Here is a 17339-nt window from a genome sequence, read left to right on the forward strand (position 1 = left end):
ACAAGGGTAGCAGGGTGGCTGGCGGAAGCCCCGCGGCACCATTGGGATGGGGTTAGTTGAATCTGGCCCTATGTGCTGGGTGCATACATTTTTATTCCAGCAGACCACAGCTCAATGCGGGAGGGTGGGAGGTGGGAGGCAAGGGAATGGAAGGATAACAAGGGAAGTTGTGGGGAGGTGTAGATGCACGGAGCGAGATCAGAGAAGCTGCAGGTGAGGGTTGCATGCTTCAATCTTCCTCTGCTTGCTGCTGCCCTGCTCCAAATCCCCAGCAGCTTTTGCCCTGTGCCTCATTTTCCAACACAGGGAGCCTGCATTTTAAACCCTGCCAGGGGGTCCAGTTGCGGGCAAATGTGGAGTGGTGAATAACTTAACACTCATTGCTTCTCCCTGTCTAATTTGCTCCCTCTGGGAGTGGCTTTTCCTCTTCGAAAAAGAGCATAGCCTGCAATTGCCATCTTTCTCGCAATAAGCCTCTGAATTTCCTACAGTATGCAGTTTGCTCCATTCACAGTGTCTGGGGAAGGAGTCGAAACGCGGACCTGTTTTCCTTTGCTTGATATACCTGGCAGAGAGACCCAGCTCTGCACCTGAGCTGTCAAGCAAACATGAGAACCGTCACACACGCGGTGATGGCAGTCGAGCCGGCAGGAAGCCAGCAGCTCCCTCTGCAGGAATGGCTTTCCCTACCATTGCCTCCTAGGAAGGCAGCAGACCACCTTTTCGAAAGCTGGCTTGGCACATGTGAACCAAGTAGAGTTTCACGTGTACGTTGAGAGACCTGAAGGATGTGTTTTGCTACGAACTTGCGTTCTCAGAAGACGAGGCAGTGTGGTGAGGTCCAGTGCAGGCACTTCTCCTGGCAGCTGCAACGGATAGCAAATCTGGGCATTTGGGCACATACGAAGCAGCTGTGTCTAGTTCCAAACACCCAACACACTCATACTTCCAACCTGCTTTGTGCTGTAATTGCACAAAGGCAAACCCTGCTTCTAAATACCCTTCACTGCCCGTGATGGCAGCCTGGAAGAACCCAGAATTCCCAAGATTCAGGCAGCATCGGAGGTATATAAAGCACACAGCACTTTGATTAGCCAATGGCTTCCCCACAAAGAGTCCTGGGAACTAAGAGTGCTGAGCCTTGTTAGGAGACCCCTGTACTTGGAGATATACACTTCTCAGAGCTCCCTGGGAAGAGGGATTGATTGTAAAATCACTCTGGGAATTGCAGCTCTTTGAGGAGCATTGGGGTCTTCGTAACAACTCTCAGCACCCTTAACAAACTACAGTGGTACCTCGGGTTAAGAACTTAATTTGTTCTGGAGGTCCGTTCTTAACCTGAAACTGTTCTTAACCTGAAGCACCATTTTAGCTAATAGGGCCTCCCGCTGCCGCCGCGCGATTTCTGTTCTCATCCTGAAGCAAAGTTCTTAACCCTAGGTAATATTTCTGGGTTAGCGGAGTCTGTAACCTGAAGCGTCTGTAACCTGAGGCACCACTGTACAGTTCCTAGGATTCTATGTGGGGAAGTCATGGCTGCTTAAAGCAGCGCCATAGAACCTCAAACTCTTCTCACTGAATCACAGCCCTCCATCTTATGCTCTTCTACTGTAATAAAAGGAACAGGAGCCTCCCTCACACCATCCTCCCTTACATAAGGCACTAACATTCCATTTCACATATTGCAGCATCCAAACCTTGCATTGAAAACAGGCCTTTGGCTTCAAACTAAGCCTAAATTGCAAAATGGAAAGGAATAGTGAGCAGTGTTCTCTTGCGACAGAAGCTGCAAGCTGCCACATTCTGCCACACGCTTCCTGGAAGCAGAAAATGCTAACGGGGCAACATGCTGCCTCCCCAGAGCTTGGGCTGCTCTGTCCCTCCTCTCGGCTCACGCCACCCCCCAGCTGCAGCTGACAACCTGCACCGACCAGTTGAGAAAAGGCCACACATGATTCCGTTTTGTAAGATCTCCCGCCCTGTGGTTTTATTCAGGTCTGTGACGCTAGCAAAACAAAACAAAACAAAACAAAAAAGACCCACCCATTGTTCTTCTGCCGCTCCTCGCAACTCAAATTTCCCCAGAGGCGTACAAAACCCTGCAATAAATTAAGACCAACTTTCCCTCCCTGCACCAGCTTTGCGGGGATTCCTGGATCCCCAGAATTGGAGGAGAGGGGATTCCCCTCTAAATATCACCCATCACCCCATCCGCAGTGCCTCGGGAACAGAGGGTCAGTGGCAGACACAGGGAAGGAATCCTTTGAATGGGAAGTGCTAGAAAGGGGACGCAGCCCAGCTGCTGTGGGTGGAAGTGGTTGGAGCGGACAAGGAAAAGAGCTTCTTAGCTGCTGGAGAGAAGAAGAGGAAAGGGAACTGCTGCTTTTAAAACACCCTGGGATGGCCGCAATGGGAGCACTTAAGATTTCCCAAGAGCCACTCTTCTGTTCTAAGCGAACCACAGTCCTCCATCCACACATGTGCCCTAGAAGAAGCAAGATTTTGCTACCAGCCGCAACCCGTTTTAGACTTCTACCAACCCAAAAGCAGGGAGATGCTGAGCAGAGGGAGAGGGTCATTTGCCTACGCGGCATCCGGCACAGGGTCCAAATCTCCCAAATCCGAGAACGGAAGAGGGGCGTTCCCGTCCATTGTGCTTGTGGGAATCCTCAGGCAAGCCCGGCCCCTCTTCATCCCCCGCTTCAAAATGTTCCTGCAGATCAGAGGACAGAAAACACACACTCCAAAGTGTGTCTGGGGAGCTGGCTGTGTAAATCCCGCTGGCATTTATTCAGTCACTGGCCACGACCGGCGGGGGAATTTTTGTCCAGTTGGAAAAGGGCCAAGACGTCCACCATGGCCTTCCGGATGTTAAGTCCAAACCGGTGTGCGTCCTGGAGAAAGAAGCAGGGGAGGTGAGATCAGGGAACTCGACACGCCTAAAATATTTCAAAGCCTGAGCTTACTTTAAAAAATGGAATATCTGGTGTGGAAAGTTTCTTGCTCCGAAAAAGGAGAGCAAGTTGCCCCAGTTATCCCTCCAGATGGCTCAAGCAAGTAAGCAGTGGGAAAAACCAAGGGAATCCTCAAGAGTTACTAAGCAATCTAAGCCAAGGGAGAAATCAAGACAGGAGCAAGGCAGCAGTAAACGGCACTGAGCAAGTTGGAGTTAACTCTTCATTAGCAAAAACAGGAGTATCAGGCCTAATGAGCGCAGCAACTCTTCTTTGATATGTCTTGCCCCCATGAAGTAGTTGCAGAGATGGAAGCCTTCCCACAGATGCCTGGGTCCCCTCCTCTTCAGGGTTTTCCCCATGCAATCTGAGATACTGCCAATGTGACGCTAACTCCTCCGCCCTTTTCATGCCTCTACTGATTCTGGGAGACCGAAGGGGAGGGAAGCTGGTTGCAGCAGGAGGGGGAAGACACCTGGGACGCTTCACCAGCCACATTCCTCTCCTGCTTCAGCTCTGTCTTCTGATTCTGGACTTCTCTCTGCCACTTGCACAGCTGTCTAAGTCCCCTCCTCTCCAGGGTTTCCCCCCAAGCATTCTGAGACTGCATCTGTGTGCCTGGCCTTTGCTACTCCCACTTCATGCCTCTCCTGGTCCTGGGAGACCAAGGGGAAGGGGAGCTAGTTGCAGGAGGAGATACCCATGACTCTTCACCAGCCTGACTCATCTCTGCCTCTTGGCCTCCCTCATCCCACTCTCCGTCTGCTTCTGGCTTCTCTCTGCCACAGACTCTCCCTTCTCACTAAGCCCTGTCACCCCTTCAGCTTCTCACTCTTCCTCCTCCCAATCTGCTCCCTCTTCTCCCTCTGACCACTCATTGCTGGCCCACCACCACTCCCCAAACTCTGAGCCATCTTACCTTGGTGGTTCCCTAGCTGGTTCCTCGCACCATTGCTCCGCAGCCAACCAGTCTGTGACAAAATATTCCCTGAGCCAGTGAATCCCCGCAGACGATACAGGCAGCTTGTAAGAAGCTCACTGCCTACCAAGCCCTGCCTGCTAACCATCCATTGAGGCACCCTAACACCCCAGCATGGCTTATGTGCCCCTCCTGGCACACACTTACCGTCTCCTTGCTGGAGAATTTGCATGACACGTGGAAGTTTATGAGATCTTCGCCCACGATGACGTACGACACACCATAACCGTCGTCGTCGACCTGCCCAGGGGTGGAGAGAAAGGGGAAAAACAGCCTGAGAAAGAAACTCGGATCTTAGACCTCTGTCCTCTCCCACATCCAAGAGAGCAGTGTTCCTAGAGGATGCAAGAGAGTGCTGGCTCTCAGACTGCCAGCTCTAAGTCACTCGGCCACCACTTTCCACCATACCCCCCAGAGAACCCTGGAGGCCTGACCTTAATAAATAACAACAACAACAACAATTATTATTTATTTATACCCCACCCATCTGAGTTTCCCCAGCCACTCTGGGCAGCTCCCAGCATAATATTACAAGCATGATAAAACATCAAACATTAAAAACTTCCCTAAACAGGACTGCCTTCAGATGTCTTCTAAAAGTCAGATAGTTCTTTGTTTCCTTGACATCTGGTGGGAGGGCGTACCACAGGGCGGGTGCCACTACCGAGAAGGCCCTCTGCCTGGTTCCTTGTAACCTCGTTTTTCACAGAGAGGGAACTGCCAGAAGGCCCTCGGAGCTGGACCTCAGTGTCTGGGCTGAACAATGGGGGTGAAGGTGCTCCTTCAGGTATACTGGGCCGAGGCCATTTAGGGCTTTAAAGGTCAGCACCAACACTTTGAATTGTGCCCGGAAATGTACTGGGAGCCAATGTAGGTCTTTCAAGAGGGGTGTTATGTGGGCTCGCCAGCCACTTCCAGTCACCAGTCTAGCTGCTGCATTCTGGATTAATTGTAGTTTCTGGGTCACCTTCAAAGGTAGCCCCACGTAGAACGCATTGCAGTAGTCTAAGATAACCAGAGCATGCACCACTCTGGCGAGACAGTCTACTCACCGGTCCAAATCCTCCCCCAAAAGAAACGTAGTCTGGGTGGTTCTGGAGGTCAAAGAGCTCCATCTGCTGAATGGGAGTCTGGCTGGTGGAGAGCCGCCATGGCTCAGACAGCACCTGGCAGAGGGGAGAAAGGGGCCGAGGATCAAACGGGTGAGGGGCTCTGCCACAATGGGTACCCTCCCCCCTTGCTGCTCCCCACAGAACCTCTCCCCTCAAAACAGTATCTTTCAGGAGGGCCTGTGACTCCTCAGCCTAAACTGGTCATCTTATGCATTGCTGGGATCAGTAACGCTATTTATTTTTATTTATCAAGACCCTGCCTATACAGTGGAAACTCGGGTTGTGAACGTGATCCGTGCGGGATGCACGTTCGCAAGCCACAGCAGCGCGTCTGCACAAGCGGGGGTTGTGATTCGGTGCTTCTGCGCATGCGCAAAGCACAATTTAGCGCTTCTGCGCATGCGCGACCGCCTAAACCTGGAAGTAACCCGTTCCGGTACTTCCGGGTTTCAGCGAGTCCATAACCCGAAAAAACGCAACCTGAAGTATCTGTAACCTGAGGTATGACTGTACTGCTTAAAGTTATCTCCAAGCTAACTCCAAGCTAAAAAACAGCAAAGGTGCACAATTAAACCGTCAATGCAAATGACTGATAAATAGATATGTATATAAAGTTCCTTCTTTGGATACATGTCCCCACAGCACTTCTCAGGCTCTTGGCTCTCACCCAGGAGCCGCCACCCCCAAAAACGTGGTGCTCGCTCAGGACCTAACAAACTCACTGATCACCCCCCAAAAAGAGGGTTCCTGGAACCTACTGGCTATCACCCGACTTCCTCACCCTAGGCTTGCTTTTTACACCACTCACCCTGTGAGCGGTGGCATCGGGATGTCAGCACACCCGGGTGCCTGCAACCACCAGCTTTCCAGATTTTGTTTTTGATAAGCAAGGTTCTAGCCCTCAACGTTTAGGGGAAGAAGACCCTAGCAGCAACCAATGGTAGGATCTCTCCTATTCCCTTCACTGAGGCAACAGGCTCCTGCTGCCACCTATGCGAGGGAAGGCCGCACCTCTCTGAGACATGTGCGCACATTGCTCAGAAACAGTCCCAATTCTGCACACACAGCAAGCCCAACCTGACATGCACCATTAGCGGTGACTCTTGCACAGAAGCTGGTGACATGGGGAAACTGGTGAGACGAGTGTTGGATTTAATCTTCTCCTGCTTCCAGTGCATCCCAGTAAATATGACTCCCGTAGATCCTTCTTTTTAAAAAAACGTTGGTAAACTTCTGAAACATGCCTGACCAGGGCATAGGGTGCAACTGACTTATGGTGAGGAGGATTTCTAGGGGATAATCCGTGGACGAGGACAGGTTCACTAAACAGTCCTCCCAATCGCTTGCCTATCGTAAGCCCTACCGCTGCATTTTCTTCCGTCTCAGCTGATGGGTTGGCCCACACCGTCACCCAGATAAAATCTGGTTTCGCCTAGCTGCTGCTTCAACAAATAAGTTACGCCTTCAGGGTGAAGATTTGTGTTTCCAACCCTTTCTGCACCTGCCTATCCTTCACCTGGGACGTGGGTGGCGCTGTGGGTTAAACCACAGAGCCTAAGCCTAAGTTCAGAAGGTCGGCGGTTCGAATCCCCGCGACGGGGTGAGTTCCCGTTGCTCGGTCCCTGCTCCTGCCAACCTAGCAGTTCGAAAGCACGTCAAAGTGCAAGGAGATAAATAGGTACCGTTCTGGCGGGAAGGTAAACGGCGTTTCCGTGCGCTGCTCTGGTTCACCAGAAGCCGCTTAGTCATGCTGGCCACGTGACCCGGAAGCTGCACGCCGGCTCCCTCGGCCAATAAAGCAAGATGAGCACCGCAACCCCAGAGTCGGTCACAAGGGACCTAATGGTCAGGGGTCCCTTTACCTTTACCTATCCTTCACCTGACTCTAAATTGTCAAACCTTTTTCTGCTCGCAGGCGCATCTGCAAAGTGTAGAAGCTGCCATGGGTCTCCACCACCACTGCAACTTGCTCTATTAACTACAACAAAATGCTTCTTTCAAGCCTACATCCAACAGGGAAATGCAACCCTGCAGGCACCAGAAAAAGGCATCTGTGAACAGCCGTGTGTGCCAGCAAGCACCACACTGGCAAACCTCTGCTTCGGATTCTTTGTGGTTCTTCACATCCCAGCAAGGGGTTCCCAAACTCTCCGGCAGACTGAAATTTGAACCAGTCAGCTGTACGAGTCAACATGTCCCCAAATTGCTGGGAAAATGGAAAGTGGAAAAATAAGCAGACTCGCTAGCGTTCCAAGTATGCCATGACCCACCCAGACAACAAATTCGAGCATGCACGATTCGCAGCTTGTGTTGGCAGTGAAATTCAACACTGATTGAAGACCAAAATGCAAAATATCAATGTGGATGACTAACAAAAAATGACCAAGGCAGATATGTGTCTGGTAACACCTCTGGATAGAGCAGCCATGGCATGTTTTAAAACTCCTGGGAAAAGGAACCAGAGCAAGCAAAAAAAAATCAGTAAAAGGAAGTATTTTTTGTTAAAAACAAACAAGGTAATTCCAATCAATAACACAGTGAAGCCAATTTCTTGCTTTTCTTCGATTGGGCAAGAACATGTTAGGTGGGGACTTTCACACTCCGGATTGGTTCAAAATATACCCTGGGAATAAAAGCATCACTGACTACGCCCACATTCCCTAGCCTTACTTTTACATACATGTACCCTAGCACCCTGGGACGCAGGTGGCACTGTGGGTTAAACCACAGAGCCTAGGACTTGCCGATCAGAAGGTCGGCGGTTCGAATCCCCATGACGGGGTGAGCTCCCGTTGCTCGGTCCCTGCTCCTGCCAACCTAGCAGTTCGAAAGCACGTCAAAGTGCAAGTAGATAAATAGGTACCGCTCCGGAAGGGGAGGTAAACGGCGTTTCCGTGCACTGCTCTGGTTCGCCAGAAACGGCTTAGTCATGCTGGCCACATGACCCAGAAGCTGTACGCTGGCTCCCTCGGCCAATAAAGCGAGATGAGCGCCGCAACCCCAGAGTCGGTCACAACTGGACCTAATGGTCAGGGGTCCCTTTACCTTTACCCTAGCACCACGCACACACACACACACACACACACCTGACTCGACAACACTTACCTCGTGCAGAAAGAGGGAGTCTAGGCCGAGATATTTGGAGACGACATACAGACAGAAGAGATGCCTGTCAATGCCAGCACCTGTCATGGCGTGCCGGTAAAGGTTCTGGTGCTTCTCAGCTGCCACACGCAACAGACGTAACCTTGTGCCATCCTGGGAATGAATAGCAGGTGAAGATGCTGAGAAAATCTTATGCTGCACCTTCCACATTTCCTAGTCTCTGCTGATTCCTCCTTTCCTATTGACCTGAAGGATCACCTCTCCCCAAGTGGCCAACCCACAAGAGGCTCTTCTTCGCTGACCCCTCCACAGGCGAGGGGCAAATGGGTGGCTACTGGGGACAGGGCCTTGTCCGTGGTGGCACCCCAATTGTGAAACGCCTTCCCCAGAGGGGCTCACCAGGTGTCTATGGTGTAAGCACACACTGCTCTTCCCTCCCTATCAGGGTCCCATGCATCTATTTGGTAGTAAGGACACTGGGAATCTGGATGGCGGAAGTCACAACATCCAACAGAGCATCTAATCTAGTGGTATTGGCCTAACTCCCCAGAACACCTGCCTCCCACTTAGTATCAGGTTTCTAGTCCTCATTGAACTAGAATTGGCACTTAGAAGATAGACAGCATCTGAAGTGGCACTGTATGTATGGGAGAGCAACTCCTAATCTTCATGCTATGGTCTGCTATGTCAATCCCTGATCCCAACTTTAAAATATAAAATTGAAAATTTTGCAATAATAAAAAAAGAGGCAAGGAGTAGAAACTGAGTACAGTAGTACCTTGGGTTAAGTACTTAATTCGTTCCGGAGGTCCATTCTTAACCTGAAACTGTTCTTAACCTGAAGCACCACTTTAGCTAATGGGGCCTCCCTGCTGCTGCCGCGCCACTGGAGCACGATTTCTGTTCTCATCCTGAAGCAAAGTTCCTAACCCGAGGTACTATTTCTGGGTTAGCAGAATCTGTAACCTGAAGCGTATGTAACCTGAAGTGTATGTAACCTGAGGTACCACTGTACTGAAAACATTAAAGCGTGGCTCATTTATGCAATTCTGACCGTTTTGCTGACTTCATTCCAGAAGGCAGGATTATTCTTAATGTACACGAAATTTTGGATCTGATTCCTCTGGCAAAGGCTGCATTTCAAGACTTACGTTCTGGGTAGGATCCATCATGGCCTTGACAAAGTTGCATGACTCAATGGTGCAGGAGCGGACTGTTTCTGTGCGGCCCTCCCGGAAGAGACGGGTCATGGATGCCTCGTAGGTGAGGCAGAACTTTTGCTTGTCCTAAAAATAGGGAGAGAGGAACGCTTGGCTGAGTATAGGGGACAGGCTTGCCTCTGGATCTGCAGGTGGATTGAGGTGGGGAAAGATTTAATCTATAGCTAAGCTATAATGCAAGGGACGCGGGTGGCGCTGTGGGTTAAACCACAGAGCCTAGGACTTGCCGATCAGAAGGTCGGTGGTTCGAATCCCCGCGACGGGGTGAGCTCCCATTGCTCGGTCCCTGCTCCTGCCAACCTAACAGTTCAAAAGCACGTTAAAGTGCAAGTAGATAAATAGGTACTGCTCTGGCGGGGAAGTAAACAGCGTTTCTATGCGCTGCTCTGGTTCGCCAGAAGCAGCTTAGTCATGCCGGCCACATGACCCGGAAGCTGTATGCCGGCTTCGTAGGCCAATAAAGTGAGATGAGCGCCGCAACCCCAGAGTCGGTGACGACTGGACCTAATGATCAGGGGTCCCTTTACCTTTACCTTAAGCTATAATGCAGCTGCCACAAATTGCGAGAAGAGAACAACAGCCCTGCTAGGGCAGGGGAAGCTGAGTTGTCATCACAAAATCACAGAACTCAAATTATCCCATCCATACAATCACAATAGAACCAAGAGAGGTGGTGTACTCTATTGCAGAAATTAATACTGTACAGCTTGAAGCAAATGGATGCATAAAAAGATTCCTCCTGGAAAAAAAATTGTCCATAAAAAGATTCTGAAGCTTTACAGAATCTTCTTCAAAATAGGTACAGAAACAGATAATGATACGTCCAAATAGTTCCATAAGACATGTGCTTGTCAGACTATAGGTTCACCTTAGTGATATTAGATTACTCCAAACAGACTTAAAATCTCTATAGCCTCCATTAGCCTGGAGCTGTTTTTCTCTCCTAGAGAGACTCCTTTGAACATCTTTGTCCCACTGTGTTTGGGAACTAAAGGCCCTTCAAAATGGTGATTTGCAACTAAATACCTTACTCACGTGATCTAAAGTCAAACACCACGTGAAAGAGCAGAGAACATCAACAGTTAATTGTCAATCCATCTAGGAGCTTAGAGAGCTCTTCCTAACTTTAGTATACTTCAACGAAATTTTCCAGTGTTAAACCCTTAGCAATACACATACGGGCATTTTCCATTTTGGTGTGCAATTAAACATTAATTATACTGAGTGCCGCACCCCATAGTCGCCTTTGACTGGACTTAACCATCCAGTGGTCCTTTACCTTTTTATACTTAACATACTCTCCTTCCCTGGAGGTTTTTAAGCAGAGGTTGGATGTAATGTACAGTGGTGCCCCGCAAGACGAATGCCTCGCAAGACGGAAAACTCGCTAGACGAAAGAGTTTTCCGTTTTGGAGGTGCTTCGCAAAACGAATCTCCTATGGGCTTGCTTCGCAAGACGAAAATGTCTTGCGAGTTCCTGCGGGTTTTTTTTTCCTTTCCCCCCCTTTTTCTAAGCCGCTAAGCCACTTATCTGCTTATCCGATAAGCTGATAAGCCGCTAAAAGCCGCTAAAAGCTGCTAATAGCGCTAATAGCGCTAATCCGTCAATGGGCTTGCTTCGCAAGACGAAAAAACCGCTAGACGAAGAGACTCACAGAACGGATTCTTTTCGTCTTGCGAGGCACCACTGTATGATCTAGTGGAGATCCCTGCATTGCAGAGGGTTGGACTAGATGACCCTGGGAGTCCCTTCCAACTCTACAATTCTATGATTCTATGAAAGCCTTTAAAAGTAATAAATAGCTCCGGCTGGTTCTCACTGATGGGGAAAAAACCTCACCAGAGCTACCAGCCAGTCTGGCCTGGGGAGAAGGGGCTTTGGCTCCCGTGCATTTGGCTGGTGGCTGTGACACTCTGGGGGCCAGCCAAGCCTAGGGACTCTGCCTCTTGCTTGCCTGCCTGCCTCCCTGCCTGCCAGTACCTTCATCTCGCCAAGCGACATACCCGAAAATGTGCGAGCTGAAGGCAGAGCTGGATGAAGCTGTCTGGGCTGGTGCGGCACTTCTTGATGAGGCCTTTTCCAAATTCCTTGAAGGGGAAGGCGTTGAAGTCTATGTCATTAGCCAGGGCCAAGGCCACGGACAAGGACTGCAGGATTACCTGTTGGCACTGTGGACAAAATGGGAACAACAGGAGAATGAGGACACAGAGCAGACAGTAGGGGAAGCAGTAACCAACGGTCAGGGCTCACCTGCCAGGTGAGATGGTGCTCAAACACAATTCCAGATGGAGTTGCTCTCTTTGCAGCATTTTTTACCTTTGACGCTTGAGATGTGCATTTTCAGCAAGCACCTTATATATTTTTTGTGATTTTGGTTGGCTACTCTTAGTTTTTGAAACTGTTTTATTGTACAGTGGTACCTCAGAAGTGGGTGGCGCTGTGGGTCAAACCACAGAGCCTAGGACTTGCCGATCAGAAGGTCGGCGGTTCGAATCCCCATGACGGGGTGAGCTCCCGTTGCTCAGTCCCTGCTCCTGCCAACCTAGCAGTTCAAAAGCACGTCAAAGTGCAAGTAGATAAATAGGTACCGCTCCGGCGGGAAGGTAAACGGTGTTTCCGTGCACTGCTCTGGTTCGCCAGAAGCGGCTTAGTCATGCTGGCCACATGACCCGGAAGCTGTACGCCGGCTCCCTCGGCCAATAAAGCGAGATGAGCACCACAACCCCAGAGTCGGCCACGATTGGACCTAATCGTCAGGGGTCCCTTTACCTTTACTTCGGAAGCAGAAGTCCATTCGACTTCCAAAATGTTTGGAAATCAAGGCGTGGCCTCTGATTGGCTACAGGAAGCTCCTGCAGCCAATCGGAAGCCTCACTGGACGTTCAGGTTCCAAAGAACGTTCGCAAACACTCACTTCCGGGTTTGCGGCATTCGGGATCCAAGATATGACTGTATTTTAAATCACTGTAACCCACCCTGGGACCTTAGTTTGAAGGGCGACTAAATAGTAATACTTGTTGCCATTGTTTTCCTTTTGTATAGTAAGCCAGTTTCTACACAACTCACACTCTATTCCCCACCCAAGCATGATGCACTGTTAAGAGTTTAAGGACACCTTCTAGTCTGGCAAAAAAGGAGGGAGTGGGGAAGGGCCTGTAGGAAGTGTGACCTCGGGAGGTTCCTCTGCCCTGCTGTTTCCTCTGCCCATCATGTTTTTTGATGCAACTCTGTCACCAGAGGCCCAGGTGACATCTTTGGCATTGGACCCTTAGCTGCAGCCCTCCAGGACAGAAAAAACCTGGCCATAGGTACCTTCCTGGTACCCGTTCATTACTTTTCTTGCACTGCGCAACCCCCTTTTTATTATAAAAATATTGAATAGCATGGGGATAAAGATTGAACCATGTGGCACGCCACTTAAGCTCTTCCTCCAGGCTGACAAAGAGTCAATAATTAGCATCCGTTGGCTGTGGTTGTTCAGCCAGATGTGGATCCCCCAATCTAACTCAGCCCACGTTACCATCTTGTAGCAAGCTTAGCATGGGAGACCTTGTGAAATGTCTTCCTGGAGTCAAAATATACTGTGTCCACAGCTTTCCCACGATCTACCACAATTAGCAAGTATCAAAAAAAGGAGATAAGATTAATTTTGAATGACTAAACTAAAGCTGGCTCCTAATAATCGATGCGTTCTTTTCTAAAAGCTCGCAAACTGACTGCTTAATCATCTCCTCTAGATGTTTGCCCAGTTTCAACATCAAGGATGACAGCTGCTGGTCTTCCAGGACCTGTTTTCCCCCATCTTTTTGAAGATAAGGAGAAGCTTTGTCCATCCCCAGTCTTCCAGTGAATGGATAAATGCACGATTGTTACAGTGACACTTTTTCATTTTAAAAGCACGATCTGTCAATGAAACACTGAAAAATGCTCTGGGTGGAGGGGAGGAGGGAATACAGCTGTCATCAGCCAGCTCACATTGTACAGAACTGGCCATCAGCCATGGACTACTGTCTGCAGCCAGCACTGCATCAAAAACCTCAGAAACAGTAAAGATGGGTGAAAGCCATGCTCACCTCGACAGAAAAGATGGAGATGGCTGCCGTGTCTGTATGTACCCTTAGCATACCGCAACAGTAACAGAAGGAAGAAACCTTCATCTCTCTCGGGCATCTCCAAGCTCCCACACTGCTCATAACCACATCTGTGTCCTCTGGCACTTCCTCAGTTGAGCTTAGGCTACTCAACGTCTAAACCACTGAGCCTCTTGGGCTTGCCGATCAGAAGGTCGGCGGTTTGAATCCCCGCGACGGGGTGAGCTCCTGTTGCTCGGTCCCAGCTCTTGCCAACCTAGCAGTTCGAAAGCACACCAGTGCAAGTAGATAAATAGGTACCGCTACGGCGGAAAGATAAACGGCACTTCCATGCTCTCTGGTTTCCGTCATGATGTTCTGTTGTGCCAGAAGCGGTTTAGTCATGCTGGCCACATGACCCGGAAAGCTGTCCGTGGACAAACGCCGGCTCCCTCGGCCTGAAAGCGAGATGAGCTCCACAACCCCATAGTCGCCTTTGACTGGACGTAACCATCCAGAGGTCCTTTGGCTTTACCTTTACTCACATGGATCCATGCTGTCCTTCCTCAGCCAAGCTCACCTGCCTCAGTTTTTCTTGTCCCAATACCTCTCTGCACTCACCTCTGGTGGGATATCCCATTGTAATTTCTGGGGCGGGGGGATGCTGGAATCCATGTCCCCTTTGCAGTTCCCGTTAGCATCGTACCCCAGCGTAAATGCATCTGTGGCAATGGTGTACTGTGGGGTGGGGGGAAAAGAACGTCTGGGTGAGAACTATTATGCTTTTCATCCCTGCACCTCTTGCCCCAAGCCCCCCACCCCTTAGAGCTCACCTTCAGAGGTTCCACGAGTCCTTGCTCTCAGTCCTTCACACCCCCCACCCCTCCCATCCCATCCCAAAGTTGGGCTTTTACCTCCCAGAGATGTGCCACAATGGGGGCATCAGCCCACGAATGCTCTGCATTGATGCCGGACTTCCCATTGCGGTAAACAATCAGCGTGAAGGATTTGTCAAACCACCTGTTGGGGAAACGGGCTTTGAGTGAAAAGATGGACGCCATCCTGCAAGCCTTACTCTTCGTGCCATGATGCCATTGCCACCCAAATATGCCCGTGAGGTCTCCCGGGAAAAGGGAACCAAGAGAGGCTCAGGATGAGTCAACACACCCAGCCTTACGGACCCCTGGCTGGTTCTCTCAAAGTGGGGGGACAGCGGAGAAAGAACCATGTGAATGCTCTAGTCATCCCACGTAAAAGAAAGGAGGAGTAATCGAAAGAAACGGACTACAGAGTGAGAAAACGATGCTCCAATCAAAATAGAAAATTCGTTTGCTAGGTGAGCAAAGGGTTAGGACACATGGAGTTCCTTGTGCATTCCTAGAGAGGGCACTCTGTGAGGTAATATCCTCTGTTTGCCCAGGCAAGACAGGTAAAAATAGGAAGATAATTCTTACCACTTCCTCCCATCTGAGGAACAGTCTCTTTTTTTGTCATGTAGCTGTAGGGATAGGATGCAGGGTCTGTGCCCTCTTGAGGAGAGGCACCATCTTTGACCCAAACCATGTATTTTGTAACATAGAAAGATATTCTGCCTGACTCATTTCACTGCTATTTTCCACTTGAATCAAGCCTGCAACTTTATGTAAGTAAACACTATTTATATATTTTTACATTACAGACTTTTGTCTTGTTATTTTGTTTAGTGGGGTAATCCAGTCTGCCAAAGGCACCCCGGATAATTATAGAAAGCTACACAGCTTTCCAAATCCATCCCAACAAAAAGGAGAGCTAATCTGCCTTATAGCATTTACATCAGAACCCTCTCCAGTTCTGTTAACTCCAGGTGCCGGTGGAGTGATGGCGATTTGACCCAGTGGGCCAAAAACCTGTCAAAGAAAAAGTAAAGTTCTCTTGCATGAAGTGTGTGTGTGTGTGTGTGTGTGTTGTCAGGGACACTATTGAGCCCTATGAAGTGGAGTACAGTTTGTGGTAGTACTTGCAGGATAGAGACAAAAGAGCATGTGATGCAATTTTAGGCAGCCCAGGGAGCACCCACCTATCGCAGCAGCGCCCGTGCAAAAGGGACTTTGAGTAGGCATCCAGCGCCTGACTTGGATTGGGTCCCTGCAGCCCCTGCTCGCTGGTGTCCAGGGTGACGAAGAAGGCAGCTTTCTCCACTATGCTCAGCGACTGCTCATTCACCCCAGACCGGAAGTAGGTTTGGCGGGCCCGGGCCCAGGGGTCTCTGCAAAAAGTTAAGGGAACCATGACTTGGGGAGGTCTGCCTGTCACGGGACTGCCAGTTTGGGTGGATAACTGACTGGCTTGATGGCAGCAGCTGGAAAATCATTGCCCATCACCTGGAATCTAAAAACCACTCTATCTTCATCCTCTCTTTCCCCCCACCCCCACCCAAAGTCTGCAGCATTTTGTGAAACTCATTGAATAAAGTAACAGTATTCCACCAGCAGATCTCAACGATCAAGCTGAATGTATGCGGGACCCAATACGTTACAGGCTTTGTAAATTAATATAAAGGCCCTAAATTTGGCTTGGAAACATATGGGCAGTTAAAAGTTTTTTCCTTATTCCTGATTGGACTCAAACATCTGGGCAACAGGTGGCCCATTCATCATCATCATCATCATTATTATTATTATTACAGTGGTAAAAGGTAAAGGTACCCCTGCCCGTACGGGCCAGTCGTGTCCGACTCTAGGGTTATGCGCCCATCTCACTTAAGAGGCCGGGGGCCAGCGCTGTCCGGAGACACTTCCGGGTCACGTGGCCAGTGTGACGAAGCTGCTCTGGCGAGCCGGCACCAGCGCAGCACACGGAAACGCCGTTTACCTTCCCGCTATAAAGCGGTACCTATTTATCTACTTGCACCTAGGGGTGCTTTCGAACTGCTAGGTGGGCAGGAGCTGGGACCGAAAGCCGGGAGCTCACCCCGCCGCGGGGATTCGAACCGCCGACCATACGATCGGCAAGTCCTAGGCACTGAGTTTTTACCCACAGCGCCACCTGCGTCCCTTATTAACAGGGTAGTGCAGAGGAATATCAGGGAAGGCTGAGTATGTCTCAAGTTCCCGCCCGCCCCAAATCACTTGGATTGACGAAAGTCTTGTGTGACCAGAGTCAAGTGAAGGGAGTTTAGGCTCACCTGTCAGCTGCAGTCAGGGCACCCAATTTTTCCTCGCCAGGCAGAGGAGGTGTGGGGTCATCTAGGATCTGCTGAAACTGTGCCTGAAGCTCGCGTGGGCGCATCAGCCTCCCGTTGTGGTATAGCCAGACCCGGAAGAAGCGGCCAGCATGGTACACTGCAATGTGCTTGCTATCCCTCAGGTGCTGAATGGTGTCTATGGAGCGAGGAGCATCACATCAGGAGAGTTCTGCAGCCTCAGATCAGATTCCCAGAGGACCATCCACACCATACACTTAGGGAGACCCCTCCCAGCACCCTTAACCAGCCACAGTTCCCAGGATTCCTTTGGGGGGGAGAGCCATACTATTAAAGTAGTATAGGAGCGCTCTAAGGTGAGGGTGAGATGGTGTGGGGTGCCCCACACAATCAAGACAAGGCTGAAGCTGGTGCCTGGTTTCCTCTTTGCAAATACTGGTTGCCCATTTGATTTAATGCCACAAATGAAGCCACCTGGGTGTTAAAAACACCTGTATCCAAAAAAACGGTTTGGAACCATCACAAATCATACGTCCCCCTTCCCAAAGACTGTTCCCATTTGAGTTCCTGCAAAGCGCCAAACCCTCCTTGGGTGTAAACTTCCTTCAAGTGGGTTGCCCCCAATAATAATAATAATAAAAATAATAATACTAATAATACTAATAATAGTATTTTTAGGAACCAGGTGAAAATGTTCCTTTTCAACCAGGCTTTTGG

General features: G+C 49.9%; 1 protein-coding gene across 7 annotated transcripts in view; it reads right to left on the reverse strand.

Moving 5' to 3' along the window:
* CPT1C (carnitine palmitoyltransferase 1C) overlaps positions 1 to 17339 on the reverse strand; it is a 64384-nt gene that overhangs the window by 10306 nt on the left and 36739 nt on the right. For 6 of the 7 annotated variants that reach the window (XM_080976682.1, XM_080976684.1, XM_080976685.1 and 3 more), the window contains 10 exons: positions 16605 to 16800; positions 15498 to 15686; positions 14356 to 14461; positions 14063 to 14179; positions 11375 to 11539; positions 9302 to 9436; positions 8151 to 8303; positions 4986 to 5099; positions 4081 to 4173; positions 1961 to 2894 (listed from right to left, as the gene is read on the reverse strand). In XM_080976682.1, coding sequence (XP_080832808.1) covers positions 2796 to 2894; positions 4081 to 4173; positions 4986 to 5099; positions 8151 to 8303; positions 9302 to 9436; positions 11375 to 11539; positions 14063 to 14179; positions 14356 to 14461; positions 15498 to 15686; positions 16605 to 16800 — 1367 coding nt within the window. In that variant the 3' untranslated portion in view covers positions 1961 to 2795. Of the gene's footprint in view, positions 1 to 1960; positions 2895 to 4080; positions 4174 to 4985; positions 5100 to 8096; positions 8304 to 9301; positions 9437 to 11374; positions 11540 to 14062; positions 14180 to 14355; positions 14462 to 15497; positions 15687 to 16604; positions 16801 to 17339 lie in introns of those variants that run through there. The other variant, XM_080976686.1, reaches the window with a different exon arrangement.

This window comes from Podarcis pityusensis (genome assembly GCF_964106645.2).
Source record: "Podarcis pityusensis genome assembly, chromosome: 13".
NCBI classification, from domain to species: Eukaryota; Metazoa; Chordata; class Lepidosauria; order Squamata; family Lacertidae; genus Podarcis; species Podarcis pityusensis.